The sequence below is a fragment of the Leopardus geoffroyi genome, chromosome B3 (genome assembly GCF_018350155.1).
Source record: "Leopardus geoffroyi isolate Oge1 chromosome B3, O.geoffroyi_Oge1_pat1.0, whole genome shotgun sequence".
NCBI lineage: Eukaryota > Metazoa > Chordata > Mammalia > Carnivora > Felidae > Leopardus > Leopardus geoffroyi.
The window spans coordinates 69,722,139-69,747,245 of NC_059337.1; the positions used below are offsets into that span (position 1 = coordinate 69,722,139).

General features: G+C 37.2%; 1 protein-coding gene across 3 annotated transcripts in view; it reads right to left on the minus strand.

The window, feature by feature from the left end:
* Window positions 1-25,107, minus strand: part of KATNBL1 (katanin regulatory subunit B1 like 1) — a 65,501-nt gene that overhangs the window by 10,322 nt on the left and 30,072 nt on the right. For all 3 annotated transcript variants that reach the window (XM_045450147.1, XM_045450148.1, XM_045450149.1), the window contains 8 exons: window positions 9,806-9,936; window positions 8,844-8,884; window positions 7,128-7,407; window positions 3,778-3,896; window positions 2,592-2,642; window positions 2,413-2,502; window positions 1,958-2,047; window positions 1,057-1,150 (listed from right to left, as the gene is read on the minus strand). In XM_045450147.1, coding sequence (XP_045306103.1) covers window positions 1,057-1,150; window positions 1,958-2,047; window positions 2,413-2,502; window positions 2,592-2,642; window positions 3,778-3,896; window positions 7,128-7,407; window positions 8,844-8,884; window positions 9,806-9,922 — 882 coding nt within the window. In that variant the 5' untranslated portion in view covers window positions 9,923-9,936. The remainder of the gene's footprint in view (window positions 1-1,056; window positions 1,151-1,957; window positions 2,048-2,412; window positions 2,503-2,591; window positions 2,643-3,777; window positions 3,897-7,127; window positions 7,408-8,843; window positions 8,885-9,805; window positions 9,937-25,107) is intronic.

Consider the following 25,107-nt stretch of genomic DNA (forward strand, 5'->3'; position numbering starts at 1 on the left):
AAGGTGCAAATATTTCTTAACAGTGACTTCTTTTTTGCACTTATATTTTAATTACTAATGGTTTCTGGAGTTTAAATGTTAAAATCCAAACTAGCAACATATCTTTCCCTTTAAGAGACAAGCAAAAAAAAAAAAGAGACAAGCAAATAAATAACAATGTCAAATTCATTGTGATTGGAACATTTACTTCCCCAAAAGCAGGACACTTGCAAAAACCAAGTAAAAAATAAGCCTGAAATCATATGATTACATTCCTCACCCCTTGCTTCCTGTGTGTGACTATCTTTTCAGATGCCTTGCTAACTTGGGTTAACTTTTTCTCTAATTGGAACTAGTTCATTAAATTCCCTCTAGCGCATCATTTCCATAGCTGTATCTGAAACACACTGAAAGGCTAATTCCTGTGTCCCTTATATTCATATCCAGATGACCTTAAGCATTTACAAATATGAAATTAACTTTAGACCTTATTTGAATAGTATTGTATTGGATATTTGAAAGACATCATTTATGAATGCATAATACTAATACATCATTTCTAATATTTAATTAAGATTAAACACAGATTTTTAAGCTTAACTTTCTTTTAAAAAAAATTTTTTTTTTTTTTTTTTTAACATTTATTTATTTTTGAGACAGAGAGAGACAGAGCATGAACGGGGGAGGAGCAGAGAGAGAGGGAGACACAGAATCGGAAGCAGGCTCCAGGCTCTGAGCCATCAGCCCAGAGCCTGACGCGGGGCTCGAACTCACAGACCGCGAGATCGTGACCTGAGCCAAATCGGACGCTCAACCGACTGAGCCACCCAGGCGCCCCTAAGCTTAACTTTTTTTTAAGTTTATCCATCTTGACAGAGAGCTCAAGCAGGGGAGGGGGCAGAGAGGAAGGGAGAGGATCCCAAGCAGGCTCCGCACTGCCAGTGCAGAACCTGATGTGGGGCTTGAACCTACAAACTGTGAGATCATAACCTGAGCTGAAATCAAGAGTTGGAGACTGAACCGGCTGAGCCACCCAGCCTCCCCAAACTTAACTTTATAAGCTTAAATGTTGATTACCTTGGCTATGTTACCAGTATATCCTGGAACCAAAGTAAGATGATTTTCCTGTTCCCATAATCCACTTAATTGCTGCTTTAAAATCTGAATATTTCTATGAGGAAAAAAAGAGAGAAAATGCAAATATAAGAATACGTATTTAGTAAATATACTTAATGAACACAGGTTTTTAAGATTTCAAGTATTTATCAGAGAAAATTGTACCGTTTGAAGCCAAGCAACTCTTTACAATGATACTTGTTAGTTATGGAAATTAAAAGATTACTTATTTGTTAAAGCAGGAAAGAAAACTAGGTACTTGGAGCATTTGGACAACCTCTTCCTGGGTATGAAGTGGGAAATTTTTGAGAGCCTAAAGAGAAAATTATGGACTTTAATCAAACTGTTGGGGGGATATTTTTTTGCAGCTTCATGATAATCTAGCTCATTTGGTAGAACACCCACAGAATTTTACATCAAGGCAATATTCAAATTATGATAATTATAGTACATAATCATCCAACTGAATTTTCAGGTTAATGTCTAGGCAGTCAAAAGACGCTACAGGATGCTTCGATCTCTGTGCCTCAATACTTAATCCACCAAAAGTCCTCTCTCTCTTCCTCCCTTACTCATTATAACAGATATGAGGGTTAAATCACTGCTTTGCTTTTTCCTCCTAAAATTACATGTAAGGTTCTGCCAGAAAAAGAGATACATGGGGTTACTGGGCTCTGGAATTCAACTTCCATATGTAATTTTCACATGTGAACACTATTCCAATTTATTATTTCTCTGAAAACGAAGAAAATAAATTATTATTTAATGGTGATCATGGAATAGAATTATCACCTAGCTTAATCAAACTGCTTTTCTGAAAAAATTTTTAGTAGCCAGAATTTATTTTTAAAGATATACTCACCCGTCATTTATAATTTCTGTTTTGGATGATAGTTCTGACCACCACCTTTTTATGACTGCTTGAAGCCAGTTTAAACCAACTATTATATATCTGAAATGACATTTTGTTACAAAATTCAAGTGCTTTCACCCAAGAAGCTTTTACCAAAAAAGATACACTCCCCCCACTTCAAAACACACACACACACACACACACACACACACACACACACACACACTTTCCCCTTTAAAAAATTTATTTTGCTGCTTTCAAAAGCTGTATTTTATGTAAGTTGTTTATAGATGCTTTTGTAATTATTCTTCAGTCATCTCATGTTCTTTTCCTAATTGGATTAAAAGCTCTCTGAAAACAGACACCATTCATGTCTCATGTAGCTCAATCTATCACTATATACACGCAAGAAACAAAATCAAGGATGTTGAAAGAGAAAAGTGAATTGAGAGATTAGCACTTACTCTTCGAATTTGCTTTTAAGTAAGGACTTGACTAGAGGCAACAAATCTACACAGCAGCCAAGTGAGATGTACTGTTTTTCCTCCTGTAAACTAAAATAAATACTAAGTTGTAAAAATATGAACAGGTCATGTGCCCTTCTATTTAAACTTACTTTTTTTCTGAAAAATATTATTTTTACCTATTGGTGAGCACAGGAAGGCAATCCACGACAACTCCAAGATCTTCTATCCTGTGGGTACAAAACTGCTTAGAGAACAGATTTCCTTGTTTATACCCTTCACACTGCTTTTGAGAAATTTACTCATTCAACAAATGATCTGAGTCTCTCTGATGAGCCAGGTGCTGGGGATACAGCAGTAAACAAAGAGAAAGGACATGTATTTCAGAGTAGGATGTGGGAGAGGGCAGAAACAGACAATAAACAAACAAGTAAAATATATACAGCATGTTGATAGTAGTAAGTGCTATGGAAAAAAAATAAAACCAGAAAGATTGGGAGTGAAGAAATGTATATATTTTTAATGTTTATTTATTTTTGAGAGAGAGAGAGAGAGAGAGAGAGAGAGAGAGCAAGAGCAGGGGAGGGGCAGAGAGAGAGGGAAACACAGAATCCAAAGCAGGCTCTAAGCTCCAAGCTGTCAGCCCTGAGTCCAATGAGGGGCTTGAACCCTCAAACTGTGAGATCATGACCTGAGCTGAAGTCGGACACTCAACCAACTGACCCATCCAGACGCCCCAAGAAATGTTTTTTAATAAGGTGGTCAGGGAAGGCCTCATTAAGGTACTGTTTGAGAAGAGACTTGAATACACTGAAGAAGGCCATGATTAAAGTTTTCGCTCAAAGGGGACTTTTTTTTTTTAATTTTTTGAAGTTTTTATTTATTTTTGAGAGACAGAGAGAGACAGAGTGCAAGCAGGGGAGGGGCAGAGAGAGAGGGAGACACACAATCAGAAGCAGGCTCCAGGCTCAGAGCTGACAGCACAGAGCCTGACACAGGGCTCAAACTCATGAACCGCGAGATCATGACCTGAGCTGAAGTCAGACGCTTAATTGACTGAGCCACCCAGGCGCCCCGCTCAAAGGGGATTTTTAAAAGGTTATTCTCCCCATACTGGTATCTCTTAGTTTTATATTGTAAACATTTTAGAGAAGGTAATAGTTTTGTTCAATATGATGAAACCAATGGTTTTCTGTATTTTGTTTACTCTTAGATTGGTGGTAAATGTAATTTAAACTATATTGTTACTAGTGAAGCTAAATATAAGAAGTTTAAAATTTTACCCAGTATAACATAAGAAAGAGGCACTTCAAGACAAAACACTGGAAATTGCTTTAACTGAAAAGCATAAAAGGTCACACTTACCTCACCAAATAGGCTACAAGTTCACTTATACTTCTCTTTCTCCAGAACGTTAAAGCTACATTCAATCTCAAATTCCTGCTGAACAAAACCTGTGCCATTGTTTCATGGTCCTGAGAAACCTGAAAGGCAGTAATCTAATTTGTTAAAAAGCACATTGAAACATGACATGAAACCATTTTTTTTTTCAATTAAATGATTCTGGTAGATATATTTTAAAATTATGCAGAGGTGACTCCTTTTACTGCCCCCTGCCAAAGCAATGTTGCAGTTAAACACAGTAAACAAATGATCTGAATAAATTTAGGACCTGTTCGTTTTTTATGAATACTTTTTATTTGCTACCGTTTTCTTTTTAAATCTCACCAATTTATAAAATAAATTATATTTAGCTCACCTATAAGCCTGGGATTTAATTTACAATGTGGATTAAAGGAAAAAGTAAATATGTATAGGCTAGTCACTATCAACTGAATAACATGAGAAGGAAACCACAAAAATTCAGTCATGACCAATATTTAAATTCATTTTTTCTTATATAATAAAGTAATACATTCCTGTTGTAAAAAGTTCAAATAGCACAGGACTGTATCAAATAAAAAGTAAATAATCTCTATCTGCCCACAAAAAATCTAGTATCACTCCCTAGAAGTGTTAACTGTTAATCACAGTTAACAGACTGGTATGTATCTTTAAAAAACCATTTTCTAGACAGAGACAAATTAGACATACAAAATTAAAATATTACAATATTGTGTTTTTGAAAACCTTGTTTTTCACTTATATGCACTTGTACAAATATTTCTGTAAGATTAATTTTAGAACTGGAACAACTAGATCCATTTTTTAAAAATAACAGATTAAGATATAATTCACATACCATAAAACTTAACCACTTAAAATGTACAATTCAGTAGATTTTAGTACATGCATGGAGTTGTGTAACTGTTATCATGATCAGTTTTTTTTTTTTTTTAATTTTTTAAAACATTTATTTATTATTGAGAGACAGAGCGTGAACAGGGGAGGGTCAGAGAGAGGGAGACACAGAATCCGAAGCAGCTCCAGGCTCTGAGCTATCAGCATAGAGCCCGACGCGGGGCTCGAACTCACAGACCGTGAGATCATGCCCTGAGCCGAAGTTGGATGCTCAACCGACTGAGCCACCCAGGCGCCCCTATCACAATCAGTTTTAATCAACATTTTCATCATGTCTAAAAGAAACCCTGGACTCCATTCTTCCTTCTTGCCAGCCCCTGACAACCATTAATCAACTTTTTGACTCTATGACTTTACCTAGACAGTTCATATAAATTGAATTATACAACAGTTAGCCTTTTTGATATGGCTTCTTTCACAGAATATAATGTTTTCAAGTATAATGAATATATATAGTGTAGTATATGTATTGGTACTTCACTCCTTTATAATGGTCAAATAATATTCCACTGTATGGTTTTACTTAACAATGTTTAATTTTCCATCTTTCTTTTATCTTATCATTATTTTCTACTTGAGAAAGAGTATGTGTGTGTGAGCAGAGGAGAGGGAGAGAGAAGGAGAGAGAGGGAGAGGGAGGGAGAGGGAGGGAGGGAGAGGAAGAGAGGGAGAGGGAAAGGGAGAGGGAGAGAGGGAGAGAGGGAGAGAGGGAGAGAGGGAGAGAGGGAGAGAGGGAGAGAGGGAGAGAGGGAGAGGGAGAGAGGGAGAGGGAGAGAGAGAGAAACAGGCTCCATGCTCAGCACAGACCCTGATGTAGGGCTTGATCCCACAACCGTGGGATCATGACCCAAGCTGAAATCAACCGACTGAGCCACCTAGGCATCCCTCTTCTTATTTACCTGTATTTATTATCCTAAATGCAATGTTCATTTTCATTTACCTACACGCTTAATATCATTTTAATCTAAAAAGATTTTCTGCTTATATGCCACAGAAAATGTTTTTCAAGTTGTCATGCCAGATAGAACAATACTAAGCATACCAACTCATAGTAAAAGAAGTTAATGTTATGTATCCATCAAAAAATTGTAGAACCATTATTTAATTACATGGAAAAAAATCCAAATTTATTAAACTTAAAAATCAAGTAATCAAGCAACATGTATAACATGAAGAGAAAAAGATACATCAAAAATTTAACGTGATTATTTCGAAATGTTGAGATTATGAATAAGTTTTTCCTTTGAGTTTATTTTCTACTACATATACAATACACATGCGATAATAATTATAAACTCATGTTTATAAATTTTATCAAACTATTCCTTCAAATGACTATTTTTTAAGAACTTATTTGTGAAATTTCCTTTTTTTTTTTTTTTTTTTAAGCCTATTTTGAGAGAGAGCAAGCATACCAGCAGGGGACAGACAGAAAGAGGGGGAGAGAGAGAATCCCAAGCAGGCTCTGCACTGTCATTGTGGAGCCTGATGCAGGGCTCAAGCTCACAAACTGTAAGATTATGACCTGAGCAGAAACCAAGAATCGAATGCTCAACTGATTGAGCCACCTAGGTGCGCCTCAAATGATCATTTTTATTTTTTATTTTATTTTTTTCAGTGTTTATTTATTTTTGAAGACAGAGACAGAGCATGAGTGGGGGAGGGGCAGAGAGAGAGGGAGACACAGAATCCGAAGCAGGCTCCAGGCTCTGAGCTGTCAGCACAGAGCCCAACGTGGGGCATTAACCCACGAACCATGAGACCATGCCCTAAGCAAAGTCAGGCACTTAACCAACTGAGCCACCCAGGTGCCCCACAAATGATCATTTTTAAAAGAAAGCTGCTTTGTTTTTGTTTTTGAGGTGTTTTTTCATAAAACTCAACTACTGAAAGTATGTAATACAATACAATTTGTAATAAATTTATAAAATTATACAATCATCATCACAATCCAATTTTAGAGTATTTCTATCACCCAATATTCCCTTCAACCTGTTCAAACAACTAACTTTACCTGAGCTAGAAAAGCAGCAAATCTCAGGGGGTTTGCCTGAATGAAGCTTCCAATGGTAATTTTGAGAGTCAAACAAAATGTTCCTGGATAACTGACTTTGGTGGTCCACTGTTGAGGCAAGATTTCTTCTTTTCCTTTCCTTTAAATCTCTACTGGTCAACTTGCCATTTTGAATATTTATTGCAGCTTGTCAATCATTTCATTCTATCTCAGATATCATGACTTAACGAAATGGAATAACTACTGATTCAAATTTGATTAATCTAGAAAACTGGCTCAGGGAGTTACAATTACTTAAGTCTAAATTCAGTGCGCAGTGAATTACTCTGCTAGCAGAATATGACAAAGGAAAAAGCCAATAGTATAATAGGATAAAGTTAGCCTCATATAAATGACTTACCTCAGAGAAAAACCCACTATATTTTGATGATGGGCTTTCTGTCTGTGAAGAACCAGAATCACTGGAGTTAAGCAAATATGTTCGACTATCATGGCGTAATTTTTCAGGCAGGTGACCTGCACAAGCCAGTTCGTTTTCTTTATTTGCCATGTCACAGCCCCCACTTCTAGGGGACTGTTTTTTTCTATAACAAGGATTTGGAAAAGGATGATGCGCTTTCTTTCTGCGATAGATCACTTTACGTAGTTTATCTGGGCTTTTCACAGCTTGTCCAACTGTTCTGTAAAAAGAATTGATTTTTTTAAAATGAAAAAGAACCACATGAAAACCTTTACAACTTTTTAAGCAGAAAGATTCAATAGGCCACATTTTGTGATTACAATCCACTAAAATTAGAAGAAAACAGAATAAAAAAAAATCTTAACTCTTAGATTGACGAGGAAAATAAAAAGGAAATTACAAACCATCTAGAAAGCAATGAAAAAAATAATACTTTATACCAAATGAAACTGAAAAGGCATAATAACTAGATGCTTTTAAAATGAAATATTACAGGGGTGCCTGGGTGGCTCAATTGGTTGGCTCAGGTCTCGTGGTTCTTGAGTTCGAGCCCTGTGTGGGGCTCTGTGCTGACAGGTCAGAGCCTGGAGCCTGCTTTGGATTCTGTGTCCCCTCTCTTTCTGCCCCTCCCTGACTCGCGCTCTGTCCTCTCGCTCTCTCAAAAATAAATAACATTAAAAAAAAAGGTTTTTTTAAATGAAATATTACAAAGAAAAATAATAAAATGAAATATTAGTTTGAATTGTGCAAATCTGAAATATATTTTAATGTATTATAAAAAAGAATACTTACTCTGATTAAACTTAAGTATATTTAATTTGTTTAAATAAGATGAAACACAATACAGCAAATCTCACAGTTCTGCATGGTGATTCTCAAACGTTTTGGCCTTGGGATGCCTTCCAACTCTTAAAATTATTGAAGTTTCAAAAGAATGTTTTTATGTGGCCAATATCTACTGATATTTACTGTATCAGACTCTAAAATTGAGAATACTTATTGACTCATTTAAGAAATAAGCTTGTCACATGTTAACACAGAGTATTTTGCAAAAGAAAAATCCTATCTTTTCCAAAACAAAACAAAATATAGTAAGAAGAATGGCACTGTTCTTTCTATTTGCTCAAAATCGTTAATATCTGCCCTAACAGAAGACAGCTGGATTCTCATATCCAACTCTGCATTCAGTCTCCAGTGGTATCAAATATGAAAACTACTGTACACTGGTAAGAGTGTAAAAATGAAAACGATGAATTAATGTTATTGTTATGAATATAGTTTTGACTTCACAAATTCCCTGAAAGGGCTTCAGGGAACCCCACTGTTATCGGATCACATTTTGAGAACCAGTAGTTTACTAGAAAGTGCCTTTAGAGAATGAATGCCATTTTCACTACTTTCTGCTGTATGACCTTGAACTAATCACAAATCTTTAGTTTTTCTCATCAACTGTTAGGGGCAATGATACCTCTCTAGTAGGATTGCTGTAAGGACTAGAGATATTACTGATGTGTTTTGCACACTGACTGGCACAAAGGAGCTGTTTGACAATAGTTACTTATAACAATAGAAGAGAATAATTAATGTTTTCCCTATTTTCACTATTACCCAGCTTTCAACATTTCTGTTTCCCACAAACTTTAAAGAAGCTCTTACCTATTTATGTAAGCAGCCAACTGTTTTGGAGATTTCTTAACCTGAAAAATAAAAGTAGATATAGTTATTAACAGCATATTAAAGTTCTTTTGTGAAGCCATGTAAACTTTGTGACTGATATCAACAAATCTGAAATCTAATAGTTAAATTTTCCAGATTAAAGTTGTAGTCTCAATCTTTAGTTACAATACTCTATGTAGGTATATTTGACAAAGCAACATACTCATCTCCCTATTTTCTAGGTCACTAGTCATATATTATATTTGCATGGTACTTAAAGTACACTGACTTTTAATATCATTTAAAAGAAATTCTATCAGCATGAATGAGCCTTGCAGTGGTGAACCAAAAGCACCCCTGGGATTCCTCTTTAAAATTAAACTACCATATTTAAATGATATCAAAAATAGCATACTGTCCATAAAGTTTTTACAGCTTTTGGAATATAAAAAATTTTCAGTATTTCATTAATTCTACCTAATTCTGGGAGACTAAGCAAATGGTCACCTTCCTGTTGTTTAAAGTTTAATCAAAACTATCCATAGACTTAACAGTGTAAACTATCTGATGTACTGAATGACAACGTCTCCCCAGAATTCATGTTGAAATCCTAATGCCCAAAATGAATGATATTAGGAAGTGGGGCCTTTAGGAGGCGATTAGGTCATGAGGTGTCATCCTAATGAATGGGATTTGAGGCCTTGTAAAAGAGACCCCCGAGAGCTCTTTTGCCCCTTCTACCATGTGAAGACAGCAGACAAGATAGACAACTATGAACCAGGAAATGAGCTCTAACCAGATACCAAATCAGCCAGGGCCTTTGTCTTGGAATTCCCAGTCTCCACAACTGTGAGAAATAACTTTCCACTGTTTATAAGTCATCTCGTCTATGGTATTATGCTATAGCACCATGAACAGATTAAGATACTCTCTCACCCATTTCCTAGAAACCATGCACTTACCTCCTTCATGTTCTTATTAGTAAAATTAGAGATCCTTTTTCTAGGAAGATCAGTGGAATGATCCTCAATATTATTACAAAAGGTTCGTTTTTTAACATTGTGGGCCTCAGTTGCCATAATCTCTTAAATACCTAAACAACAAAACAAAAATAATAAATAGAAAATACAAAAAGCAAAAGAGCCTGATCATTTCCTTAACAGACACATAAAAATACAACACTATGTAAAAGAGGTTTATGAGTAAAGCAGAGGACATGGTTCTAATTTATACACTTTTTAACCTTAAACAGAGGAAACACAAGGCAGGGCATTCCAGGAAATTAGGCTCTTTCTGTTCTCATTCTTTAGTTGCAGCCAGTAAACAATAATATGGCATATATTTTTTGCCAATGCAACATGTCAATCTCCACATTTGCCCTATCACTAGTCATATATTAAATTTAAATTTATAGGTTATGAAATCAGGTCTATATAGTAAGTATCAATGACATCCAAATGTATAGATGTCTAGTTTTAGAATCAAAATCAGTGGGTCAAATACAACTATAAGCAGCCAGAGGAATAAAAATCAAATTATATATATATATATAATTATATAATTATATATATATATCTGACTTGTTTTATGTCTATTCCTTAAATTTTTCTTTCATTCTTACAGTTAGGTCTCCAGAGCTTTCCTCTCCCTTTGAAAAGCCATTCCACTATTTCTCAGTTCTTCAATTATATCCAAAGAGGGGGAGGAAATAGAGGCTATTACTTCCTATATGTAACAGAATAAATTACTGATTTCCTGACTTGCACCCAGGTTTCATATAAGAACTTTATTTCAGCCCATGACCTGAATACAAGTTCCTCCCTTGTTCCTTTTTTCAACATTTACTGAGCATTCACTATATACGCCAGGCCCTGGAATTAATGTAGATGATGGACCAGAGATGCTGTTCTCAAGGATCACTTGGGAAGCTTTTAGAAAACATATCTTTCTGGGCCTTAATTTCAGACTGTAACTCAGCAGGTCTCTGGAGTGAAGCCCAAAGCAATTATATTTCTAAAAAAGCTCCACAGCATTTCTGTTGCACCTCTTAGAAGAAAATCTGCCTTAGACAATTTTCCAAAAATACGCACAAACACACAAAAATGTGCAAATAATTTCAGGGTGTTCTATGATCTCCTGCCACTAATCCCTGGGCATCCCTTCTACCTGTAACCTCAGATTAAAAAACCTCTAGGATGTGAGGCGCCTGGGTGCCTCAGTTGGCTGAGCGTCCGACTTCGGCTCAGGTCATGATCTCACAGTTTGTGGTTTTGAGCCCCACGTCAGGCTCTGTGCTGACGGCTCAGAGCCTGGAGCCTGCTTCGAATTCTGTGTCTCCTCCTCTCTCTGCCCCTCTCCTGCTTGCGCTCTCTCTCTCTCTCTCTCTCTCAATAATGAATAAACATTAAAAAATTTTTTTTAAAAAACCTCTACGATGAGACTTTTTAAAAAAATAAATAATTGCAGTAACACGATAAACACCCTGACAGGACACTCATGTGAGGCAGCAAAGCTTCCCTGAGGAGAGACTTAAAGGATAAATAGCACATTGAAAAAATAGCATGAACAGAACTGAAAGGCATGAAGCAACACGGTTTGTTTGGCAATCTCTTAAGTAGATGCATGTGACTGGAGCTTAGGCTGGAGGTGGGTTGCAGCAGAGTGAAAAATGAGGCTGGAGAGATAGAAGCTAGATCATAAGGGATCTTTCGTACAAGGTAGAGATACTTATTAAAGATAATGGACTAAACATAGGCAATTATTTCTACCCTTCCCTGAAACCCCATTACAATGATAGTAAAGGATTTTTAAAGGTATAAAACTCATAATGACAAAGAGGAGTCGAGTCGATGGCAACAACATTTTGAAAACTGCAAAGCAGTTTTCAGACCTGACAAAGCCAAACCCTAAATCAGCAATGAGTAAAGGTTTAAAGCGGAATCCCCCAAAGGCTTAGGAGTTGGCAATATTGAGGACCTCAAGAAGTGAGGATAAATGCAAGCTTAAGAATAAGTAGAATGATTGAATATCCATTTAAGAAACATTTAGATCCCTAGATCCCTTTCCCCTTTCCAACAAAAGTTTTACAGTACAGAAAATTTAAAACAGAGTCCCTGGGATAGGAAATACCAAGCAGAAATGAAGGAGAAGAATATATTCTAATAGGGAATCAAGTGAAAGTTTACATACTAAATACTGAGATCTAACGTTTCCACCATTTGCCTCTCTCAGCCAGCCTTATACACTCCAGGAGGAGTGCAGAAAATCCTTCTTTGGGAAACTCTCATCAAGCCCAGAGGAAAACACACATACCTACACATTCACACATCTAAAAATACTGACATCAGTTTTGGTCAAAGTCCCCAAAGAACTGTTTTACATCTTGATTATGGTGGTAGTTACCTGCCAAAACTAACAGAACTACGCACTAAAAAGGATGAATTTTTATCTTATGTAAATTATATCAACAAACTCAACTGTCAGAAACCCTCAAGAGACAAGAACAAACTGCATACATGAAACACAAATGAGACAGAAAACAAACCAACAAAGAAATTAAAATTTAATTTGGAAATTTAAAATAGGGTAAAATAAGATAGCAAAAAAAAAAAAAAAATCAACAGAAAGTTGGAAAAGAAACTTGAGGGTATCTCCTGGAATATAGGAAAAACATAGGTAAGATTGGCTTAGAGGAAGCAACACCCAAATAAATGGAATTTTAGAAAGAGTACAGAGAAAACAAAGAAGAAATCAAAGATATAACTGAAAATTGTATAGAATTGAAGGACATGAATTTCCACATTGAAAAACACAATGAGGTCCATCATGGTCCATGAAAATAGACCTACAAGGCACATAACTGTCACATTTCATGGCACTAGAAAAGCTGAAAACATGAAGCAAGCAAGCAAGCAAACAAACAAACAGTAAACCCTAAAACCCCAATCAGGTCACACATTATCATGACATAAAACAATGCCTTCAAAATTCTTAAGGAACCTAAGATTTATAACTAGCCAAATTACCAATTTAGTATAACAAAGATATCTTCAGACATTCAGAATTCCAAAAACATTCTTTGCAGTAGCAATCAGAGAAGCGAAAAACAAAAATTAGAAATATAAGAAATGGAAATCCAACAGGAAAGAGGAGAAGGGAATTCCCAGGATGATTATGAAGGAAGATTCCAGGATGAGTGAAGGCTGTGCACAAGGAGTAGAGGACAACCACTGAAGCAGGAGAGCAGGCTAAGGGAAGACGTTTCTACATAAATGAAATAAAACGTGGTGCTCATGAGAGAAGAGATGGAGGTAACTGAAGGAGAGTCACAAGGCAATGGCACATTTGCCAAGTTAAAAGAATTGTCAACCCAGCATCCTATGTGCAGAGGAAATCCTTCAGGAATGAAGGGGAAACCAAGACATTCTTGGGTAAAAGGAAGTTAAAGAAGAAATCTTAGAACATCAGAAAGACAAAAAGAAAATGGTAAACATGTTTGATGGTTGAAGCAAAAATTATAACACAATCTGATGTGGTTCAAAATAGAGAGGAAATATTTAAGATAATTAAACTGTAAGGGGTGCCTGGGTTCCTTAGTCAGTTGGGCGTCCAACTTCAGCTCAGGGCATGATCTCACGGTTTGTGAGTTTGAGCTCTACGTCATGCTCTACAGCTGGCAGTGTGGAGCCTGCTTGGGATTCTCTCTCTCTCTCTGTCCTTCCCCTGCTCTTGCTGTCTCTGTCTCTCTCAATAAATAAACTTAAAAATAAATAAATAAATGGCCTGCTTCAAAAAATAAATAAAGATATATTCAAAAAAATTTTAGGGGCTCCTGGGTGGCTCAGTCGGTTGAGCGTCTGACTTTGGCTCAGGTCATGATCTCAAGGTTTGTCAGTTCAAGCCCTGCGTCGGGCTCTGTGCTGACAGCTCAGAGCCTGGAGCCTGCTTTGGATTCTGGGTCTCCCTCTCTCTCTGCCCCTCCCCCACTTGTGCTGTCTCTCTCTATCAAAAACAAATAAATGTAAAAAAACAAACAAACAAAAAAATTTTTTTAATCTTAAGAAAGAAAAAAAAAGAAATCTTAAATATGTGTGTACCAAAGAAGACAGTTGAAAAATACATGAAGCAAAAACTGAAAGGGGCTGAAAGGAGAAACAGGAAATTCCACAATAATCTTAGAGATTTCAATATCTCCTCCAGATAACTGATGGAACAAACAGACAAATTCAACAAGGCTGTAAGACAAAACCATCAACCAACAGGATAAAATCAACAATGACAAAAAACTCCACCCAACAACAGCAGAACAAGGACATGCCATTTTAACTAATGATGCAAGCTACAACCACAATGACATACTATTTCACAACTATGAGAAGGGCTATAATAAAAATGACATATAATAACAAATGTTGAGAAGGATATGGAGAAACTGGAACCCTTACATTATTGTAGGAATGTAAAATGGTATAGTGACTCTGGAAAATAGTTTGGCAGTTTCTTGAAATGTTAAATACGGATTTACCATATGATCCAGCAAATCTACCCCTACATATTTACTCATGAAAAATGAAAGTTTATGTCTACACAAAGACCTGTATGCAAATGTTGATAAAAACATTATTCAGAATAGCTAAAAAGTAGAAACAACCCATGGGGCACCTGGGTGGCTAATTTGGTTAAGTGTCTGACTCTTGATTTTGGCTTACATCATGACCTCACAGTTTGTGAGTTTGACCCCACGTCAGGCTCTGTGCTAACACAGCATGGAGCCTGCTTGGGATTCTCTCCCCCTCTCTCTGCTCCTCCCCAGGTTATGCACCCACGCACAGCCTCTCTCTCTCTCTCTCAAAATAAAAAAAATTTTAAAAATGTTTTTAAAGACTGGAAACAATCCAAATGTCTACCAACTGGTGAATGGAAAAACAAAATGTGCTCTATCTGTTGGGAATACTACTCAACAATAAAAATGAAAATAATACATGCTATACAATATGTATGAACATCACAGTTAAGTGAAAGAAGACAAACACAAGAGATATTATGTAATTTCACTGATATGAAATATCCATAAAAATAAAGAGCACAGACAGAAAGTAGATTAATGGTTGCCTAGGGCTGAGGTAGGAGTGAGAATAACTGCAAATGGACACAATGCTTCTTTGGGAGTGACGGTGACAATGGAATGTTCTAAAAATAGATTGTGGTCGATAACTGTAAAATTCTGCATATACTCAAAATCAGTGAACTCTACATTTAAAACAGGTGCATTTTATGGTATATAAGTTATAGTCCAATAAAGCTTTAACAAGTAAATTATCAAGGGGCGTCTGGGTGGTTCGGTTGCTTAAGCATCCCACTTCAGCTCAGGTCATGATCTTGTGGTTCACGAGTTTAAGCCCCGTGTTGGGCTCTGTGCTGACAGCTCAGAGCCTGGAACCTGCTTCAGATTCTGTGTCTCACCCTCTCTGCCCCTCCCCTACTCATGCTCTGTCTTTCTCTGTCTCTCAATAATAAATAAACGTTAAAAAAAATTTAAAAAATACACTATCAAAAGTGTAATTGGTGAAGTTTTGTTACAAAGGATTTTTACACTACAGAGTCCATTTTGCTTTACATCGGATACATTTGCTATTACCCTTCTTGGGCAATAATGTAAGATTATCCTTTCCCCTCCAGAGCATTTCATAGTGCTACTAAAACAGTTTAAAGTGGGGTGCCTGGGTGGCTCAGTCAGTTAAGTGTCTGACTTTGGCTCAGGTCATTATCTCACAGTTTGTGAGTTCGAGTCCCACGTCAGGCTCTGTGCTGACAGCCTGGGATTCTGTGTCTCCCTCTCTCTCTCTGCCCCTCCCCTGCTCACACTCTGCCTCTGTCTTTCAAAAAATAAATGCATGTTAAAAATTTTTTTTCAGATAAAAAGACGGTTTAAAGCAATTGTTGAGGCTCCTAGGTGTTTCCACAGTGCTATTTGCTAATATACAAAAAGAATAATCTGAAATAAAATTAAGAGTGGATGAAGACCATGATTACAGAAACCAGAAAGGATAATCTTTTAATTCAAAAGGAATAAAATGAAACAAGGCCTAAACGGAATGAAAGCAAGGGTTAGGAGATACTGAGACTGAAATACTAACTTTACCCATAATTGTTCTGAACATTGGATATGGCGCATATTTTCTTAAATAAAGATAAAACAGTGATTGTTGGGGCGCCTGGGTGGCGCAGTCGGTTAAGCGTCCGACTTCAGCCAGGTCACGATCTCGCGGTCCGGGAGTTCAAGCCCCGCGTCGGGCTCTGGGCTGATGGCTCAGAGCCTGGAGCCTGTTTCCGATTCTGTGTCTCCCTCTCTCTCTGCCCCTCCCCCGTTCATGCTCTGTCTCTCTCTGTCCCAAAAATAAATAAACGGTGAAAAAAAAAAAAACCAAAGTGATTGTTATGGGTATTTTCTTGAGAAGATAGAACAAACTCTGGTAGAAGGAGTTGGAGGGTTGAATTCCCCTCATACAGTAGTTATCTCTCATCGGAAAGATGAAAAGGGATCTATTCATCTACAATGGCTGCCAAATTAAGAGATTAAACAGCTCTATGTGTTCACATACTCCCTACCTACTCACAACGATGAGAAAAACTCATCATACAGGAATGAAACGTAAGAAAAACTCATCATACAAGAATGAAACACGTCTGGACTTTTGACTCTAATAACTTCTTACAGCTCAAGATCAAATTAATTCAAGCTTTTTACATCAATACACCACAGTATATCAATTACTTACAATGTATTTAACTCTGCAATATCACTAGGCAATTTCATTCCTCTTCTTAAAAAGCAAAGCATGGTTGTGAACAAAGAATTACAATAATTAATATTCTTGGTATCAAGTATTCTCCTCCAATCACTACCACAGACTTCCTCTCACAAAGGGCTTGACTTCAACCCCAAGTCATGAGGTTGAAAACTGTTTATAACCATTATCATATAATAATAAGATACACAAATAAAAAATAAAGAGGTTTTAGAATTTAAAGCTTCAGTGTAACTTTTTTTTTTCTCTTAAACCCAGGAGATCAAGTAACCCAAAGACGCTAGGCTAGTGACAGAGTGTAGGGCATAAAATCCATGCCATTCCACATCTTTATTTTCATTAACTGAATGCAACGCATTCCTAACCACATGAGAGTCAACATTTTCAATCTTGAACAGGCAAACAAGCAAATAAGATGGTAGTACTAATTCTTCTGAGGAGCCAAGAGAGAGACAAATGAACATAAACCAAAACGGAGTCTTACTTCCCATCCTTTCCTTACCCTATAAGGGTAAGCTTTTCTTCTCTCTTCTAAGTCCCACCAGGGGATTTACAGGGCTCAAAGAAAACTCACAGGTTTCTTAATAAGACAGCAGCCACACATAAAAATAAACGCGAAGGATGAACATGGGCTTTTTTCTTCAAAATTTCAACGAAGGGGAGAGGAATAGAAGGTAAAGATGAGATTTTTCTGGTACAATCTTAAGGACCTGGGGATATAGATTCCTAAATTCAGCTACCGGGCACTCAATAACTGCTTTGGTATCTGCAGCACAAACATTTAAAAATGAAATTTGGATCAGGTTTAAAAACAAGGTGATAAAAAGGGAATTGATAATGCTAAGGTTGATCCAAATGGGATCAGGGTCTACAACGGAGTATTAAAAACACTACTTTCAAAGAATGTTTTGTGAGTGGAAGAAGGTTAAAAAAATAATGGCATTGGGGTGCCTGGGTGGCTCAGTCAGTTCAGTGTCCAACTTCGGCCCAGTTTGTAACCTTGCGTTTCATGAGTTCGAGCCCCATATCAGGCTCTGTGCTGAGAGGTTAGGGAGCGTAGCCTGCTTCAGATTCTCTGTCTCCCTCTCTCTGCCACTCCCCAACTCAAGCTCTCTCTCTCTCAAAAATAAATAAAAACATTAAAAAAATTGAAGAAAAAAAGACAAAAAAAGGAATGGCATTACAAAAAGCAGGTTAAAAAAAATAAAGGTGTAGTGTAATCCCGGTTTTTTTTTTAATTTATTTTATTTATTTTTTTGTAGTTTCATTTTTTATTTTAAAAAATTTACATCCAAATTAGTTAGGATACAGTGCAACAATGATTTCAGGAGGAGATTCCTTAGTGCCCCTTACCCATCTAATCCACCCCCCCTCCCACAGCCCCTCCAGTAACCCGCAGTTTGTTCTCCATATTTATGAGTCTCTTCTGTTTTGTCCCCCTCCCTGTTTTTATATTATTTTTACTTCTCTTCCCTTATGTTCATGTGTTTTGTCTCTTAAAGTCCTCATATGAGTGAAGTCATATGATTTTTGTCTTTCTCTAATTTTGCTTAGCATAATACCCTCCAGTTCCATCCACGTAGTTGCAAATGGCAAGATTTCATTCTTTTTGATTGCCGAGTAATACTCCATTGTATATATATACCACATCTTCTTTATCCTTTCATCCATTGATGGACATTTGGGCGGTTTGCATATTTTGGCTATTGTTGATAGTGTTGCTATAAACATGGGGGTGCACGTGTCCCTTGGAAACAGCACACCTGTATCCTGTGGATAAATGCCTAATAGTGTAATTACTGTGTCGTAGGGTAGTTCTATTTTTAGTTTTTTGAGGAACCTCCATCCTGTTTTCCAGAGTGGCTGCACCATCTTGCATTCTCATAATCCTGGTTTTTCAAAAGCTATATATGTGTGTGTGTGTGTGTGTGTGTGTGTGTGTGTGTGTTTAAATGATCAATGTATTCATAAGAACTCTACCAAACCACTAACAAAAGTTACTTATTGCTAGTGAAATTACAGGTGATTTTTCCCCTTCATTTACAGGGTTCTCTACTTTCTTCAAGGAACATGAATTATTTCATAATTTGAATAAATATTTTAACTTAATGAGGTCACTGTCTTATAAAAGCAGCTTAATTGTACAACTCCCTTATAGTAAAAGAGTGAAAAAGGTATAAATACCAAAACAGAGAGGTAACATTTCATCGGAAAGATCTATTTTAACTTCTCCAAAATTAGGGCAATGCTATCTAATTTTCTCAGTTCTTGCTTTCTCACCTCATTTGGGACTTAGCTTCCCCCCCTCCCACCCTCCATATCTTCAGTTTCTCCCTTTGAACTGATTCCTCCCCTTCTGCTTTCAAACATGCTCAGGTTTCCTCTATCAACTCCTATACCCTTTCTCTATTTCTCTTTCCTGCCAAATTTCTACAATGAGTGCTTTTTAGTTTCCATTTTCTCTTTAACCCTTTATAACCTTGATTTCGTCCTCTCATTTGAAAAAAATTACATCTTCAAAGTCACTTGAAGCTTATAAGGGAGCCTTTTATAACACTGATGATGCTCATATCAAGGTCAGCCCAGCCAAGTCTAAAGACTTCTGCTCATTCTTCCTCACCATTTAGCTTCTTCATCCCTTCACTGTACCCCCAATACACACACACACACACACACACACACACACACAATTTTTCTATTCATAGGACAAAGCACTACAGTACCTTGACTCTCTTTGCTCCCTTACTAACCCTTTTGGTTCCTTTTCCTTCAACAACTCTTTTATCTCTACACTAAAATTGGAAAAAAAAAAAAAAAAGAAAGAAAGAAAAAAACCATGTTTTCACGGCTTCAGCTATTTCTCTAAACCCAGTCTCTCCTTTAACTCCTATTTATTTGGCTTCCTGATCTGGCATTGATTGGTCCACGTCAACACATCTAAAACAAACCTCTTCAGTCTCTTCCAATGTCAAACCAACTAACTGCCCTGCCTAGCTACCACATGCCTAGCTGGCATCAAACTTCTCCCAAATAAAAACCTAGGATTTATTTTGATTCTCTCTCCTTTCTTCTAACGGATTACTAAGTCTTCTTGAATCTTTCTTCAAAATATTTCATGGATCCATTCTGACCTTACTTTGTCCACTTTCAGCCCTATCACTTCAAGCCTAAATTACTATAACAATTATTTGACTTTCCTGTCACCCTCCCTTCCTGGTCCCTGCAAAACATTCTTTACAACCTACAGTGTTCATGGCAAAATCCCCATATCTCCAGTAGTTTCTTACTGTTTACTACAGGATTTGCTGAATTATGTTTAGAGTATCCACATAGATTTAATAGATGTTTTACTCTGTTCACATAAGTCTGGATAAGCTGCATATTAAATTATTTCTGGGAATTATTTAAATACATTAACAAGGTTCTGAGAAGCCTGTATAATCTTATTTCACTCCGCTTCCCAAACTTGGCCACCATCCTACTTTTTAAAATGTTGATACATATAAAATTTGAAAGATGCAGATGTTCCAAGGACCATAATTTGTGGAATTGATTTACTACACCCAAAACTAAACTATTTATCTAAATGTTGAAGACTTTCATAATTGGGTACCATATTATTAAAGATTAATAATTTCCTTTTAACTAGAAAGAGAAAAGAGCAAAATGCTCCCCACTTTTTTTTTTTTTAATATGGTGGGAACGGAGGTTTTTGTTGAGGGACAGAAGTTCCATTGCAATGGTGTTAATCAAATAACAATATCATTAAAAAATAATAGGTAGCCTTTAGTACAAGCTTACCATATGCTACCCATAGGCATTGCAGATATCATATTATGCCCTTTTAATAGATGATGAAACTGAGGCACAAGAAGATTACATAATTTGTCCAAAGTCAAACAGCAAAAAAATGGTAAGAGTTGGGACTGGAATTGAGGCCTTCTGCCACCACTGCCTCCATTCTTAACTAACACACTGTACTGCACCTCAAGTAACAGGAGAGATTAATGGTGAATATGTAGATAAGACAATGCAGGTTTTATCACCTAGCTCATGATTTTTGGCAGGTCATTTATTCTATTCTGAATCTGTTTTTTCAAATGCAAAATGGGGATGCTGTTGAGATCAAAATGATATTACATGTAAGTAATTACTGCTATTATCACAATAGTTCTAAAAAATATAAATATATACAATTCTGGTATTTTGGAAGGCAAATCTGACAACACTGCAGAGCAAGTAAACTATGATCGTATCATATCAACCATATAATTTATCAACCAAACCAGGACATATTTGAGAATGAAAGGAAATACTATTAAAAATTATGCTGGGTCTTTCATCCATTTTGAATTTATTTTTGTGTATGGTATAAAAAGTGGTCCAGTTTCATTTTTCTGCATGTCACCGTCCAGTTTTCCAGCACCATTTGCTAAAGAGACTGCCTTTTTTCCACTGGATACTCTTTTCTGCTTCATCGAAGATTAGTTGGCTGGTGGGTCCATTTCTGGGTTCTCTATTCTATTCCACTGATCTATGTGTCTATTTTTGTGCCAATACCATACTGTCTTGATGATTACAGCTTTGTAATACAGTTTAAAGTCCGCAATTGTGATGCCTCCAGCTTTGGTTTTCTTTTTCAACATTACTTTGGCTATGTGAGGTCTTTTCTCGTTCCATACAAATTTCAGGATTGTTTGTTCTAGCTCTGTGAAGAATGCTGGATGACCCAGCAATTGCACTACAAAGAATATATCCAAAGGATACAAAAATGCTGATTTGACGGGGCATATGCACCCCAATGTTTATAGCAGCACTATCAACAATAGCCACATTATGAAAAGAGCCCAAATGTCCATCGACTGATGAATGGACAAAGAGATGTGGTATATACATACAATGGAATACTACTCAGTGATGAAAAAGAATGAAATCTGGACATTTGAAACAATGTGGATGGAACCAGAGTGCATTATGCTAAGTGAAATAAGTCAGTCAGAGAAAGGCAGATATCGTATGATTTCACTCATGTGTGGAATCTGAAAAACACAACAGATGAACATAAGGGAAGGGAAGGAAAAATGTGATAAAAAGAGAGAGGAAGGCAAACCATAAGAGACTCTATGTACAGAGAACAAACTGAGGGTTGCTGGAGGTGAGGTGGGTGGGGGGAAGGTTTAAATGGGTGATGGGCATTAAAGAGGGCACTTTTCAGGATGAGCAGGGGGTGTCATATAACAGATGAATCACTGGATTCTATTCCTGAAGCCAAGACTATACTATATGTTAACTAACTTGAAAATAAATTTAGAAAAAATTATGCTGGGTCAATAGGCATAAACCAAGTTTGTCAAACAAATTGGGATATATGGTCACCCACCTTAGTTAAAAGGTTTACATTCCTAGACTGAATTTTCTGTAGTTCCATAAAAATTATCAACTACTCAGCAATAAAAAGAAACAGGTTACTAATATACATGACAACATGAATATGTCTCAATCCCATTATGCTAAATGAGAGATGTGAGACTCCAAACAGCATACACCATACAACTTCATTTTATGATATTCTCGAAAAGGCAAAATTATAGGGAAAGAAAAATAGCAACTGTTGCCAGAGTCTCGAAGAAGGGAGAAGGTGACCACAAAAGGACAAGAGGGAACTTTCTGTAGGGAGAGACATGTTCTATTTCTTTTTTTTTTTTTTTTTTTTTTTTAAGTTTATTTATTTTGAGAGAGACAGAGAGAGAGAGAGAGAGGGAGAGGGTGGGAGAGGAAGAGAGTGGGGGGGGAGATGGAGAGAGAGAATCACAAGCAGGTTTCACACTGGCAGCACAGTGCCCAATGAAGGGATCGAACTCATGAACTGTGAGATCCTGACCTGAGCCGAAATCAAGAGTTGGATTCTTAACTGACTGAGCCACTCAGGCACCCTACATGTTCTATTCCTTGACTGTGGTAGTGACTAAACACATATAACTCTGCATACATCAAAACTCATGTCAATGACACCTCAATAACCTGACTTTAAAAAAATTGGGGTGGGGGCACCTGGGTGTCTCAGTTGGGTGAGTGTCTGAGTTCAGCTCAGGTTCCTGAGTTCAAGTCCTGCATTGGGCTTGCTGCTGTCAGTGCAGAGCCCATTTCAGATCCTCTGTCTCCCTCTCTCTCTGTCTCTCCCCCCCACACCCACTCTCTCTCAAAAATAAACATTAAAAAAAATAAGAAAATAAAAAATTGGGGTGCAGAGCGCAAGTCTTTCATAGCTTTTCATTAGGCTCCTTGGACACTTGACACTCACTTGACAAAAGTGAGAAATGTGGTTTCACTAGGCCCATATCCATTCTTTTTTTTTTTTAAGCTTATTTATTTATCTATCTACTTATTTATTTATTTAGAGAGTACACGTGTGCAAACAGGGGAGGGGCAGAGAGAGAGGAAGAGAGAGAGACAGTCACAAGCAGGCTGCCAGGGCAGATCCCGAAGTGGGGCTCGAACCCACAAGCCCTCAGATCATGACCCAAGCTGAACCAGAGTCAGACACTTAACCGCTTAATGGACTGAGCCACCCAGGAGCCCCATCCGTTTTTTTTTCCTCCAGGAAATTGGTCCATATTTCAGTGGTGAACGTTCTAGAAACACTGCTCCAAGTATCTGAAATATGTACTGTTCTGATTGGTGATTACTAAGGCTCACTTTTCTGGCTCTCTCCATGTTCTACTCATCTGTGTGGGTTGTCTGGCCCTGAGTATGGGAGATGCCTTCAGTGTCCTCTGTGTGCAATGATGAAGGGTGAGTGCTCTCATTTGGAGGCCAGTGGGAGTTAAAAGCTTAATCTGCAAAGACTTCCAGGCTTCTCTGGTCTCTCCTAGCTCTCTGGAAAGCTTTTTTGCTCACCATGCAGTAGTTATCAAAACTCACTAACTGGGTGAAAAATTAAAGACTCAACCAACCTTAAAGTTTAGCGTAGCTAAAAGATTAGGTCAAATAGTCCCATGTTCAAATCTCTAGCTTTCCCATTTAACTAGCTATGTGACCTTGGAAATAACTAAGTCTCATTTTCCTCATCTTTAAAAACAAAGATGTTTGCATATTTATCCTGCCCCACTCCAAAAGTAGAAGAAAACCTGCAGACAATAAAACAGTTTGGTGGCTTTTTTTTTAACATTTATATATTTTTGAGAAACAGAGAGAGACAGAGCGTGAGCAGGGGAGGGGTAGAGAGAGGGAGACAGAATCCGAAGCATGCTCCAGGCTCTGAGCTGTCAGCATGGAGCCTGACGTGAGGCTCAAACTCACGAACCAAGAGATCATGACCTGAGCCGAAGTCACACGATTAACCGACTGAGCCACCCAGGCACTCTGGTTTTGTTTTTAAATAAAGGAAGAACTAGGATAAAGAGAATGGGGGGTAAATAAGTTAATTACCTGCCAAAACTTAAGAATATTTTAACTGACTAAAGTGATTTCAAAGCAGTAGGCCAACTTTGAAGACAGAAAGCAGAGGACTAACATTGGAACTTTACAGAAGGATCAAGGGCTGTTAAGTGTATGAGAAAATGATGAAAATGTAAGAAACTAACCACATTAAAGCTTTCACAAAAGGAGGGGCACCTGGATGGCTCAGTAGGCTAAGCGTCCGACTTCAGCTCAGGTCATGATCTCACAGTTTGTGAGCTGGAGTCCCATGTCAGGCTCTGTGTTGACAACTCAGAGCCTGGAGCTTGCTTCAGATTCTGTGTCTCCCTCTCTGTCTCTCCCTACTCACATTCTCTCTCTCTCTCTCTCTCTCTCTCTCTCTCTCTCTCTCTCTCAAAAATAAAGAAACATTGAAAAAAAAAGCTTTCACAAAAGGAAATGAGAAAAGGGTATGGACTTCTAAACTCACTGTAAGCATCCTTAAACACAGAAAACACTTTATAACATTAAGCCTCATTTGTTTTGCTATTAATACTTCCTGCCTCCCCTGATGTTTCGTTTTTATGGAAATGAAATGTTTCTTCTTTTATAGAAACAGAAATGTCCCTTTCCATTCCAACATGGCCTCTGACCATAAATGACTGAATTAAAAGTTTCCTCTCCGTATCATTTCTTGATTCCTATCTTCATTGATCTCTTCCTTCACCACTTTTTTATGGCACTTAGTAAATTAACATCACATAGTTTAGGACTTTAACAATCAATAAATAATTGAGGGTTTAAATGTAAGACATGACTGAAAACTAACTGATCCAGGTGTGTCTCCTCTTGCCAACTAGACTGAAAAATGAGATTCTCCTGATCAGGGGCTGCATTTCACACCTTTAGATACACAATCTAAAAAAAAAAAAATTTTTTTTTAATGTTTATTCATTTTTTGAAAGAAAGAGACACAGAGCGCAGGTGGGGGAATGGCAGAGAGCGTGGGGGACACAGAATCTGCAGCAGGGTCTAGGCTCTGAGCTGTCAGCACAGAG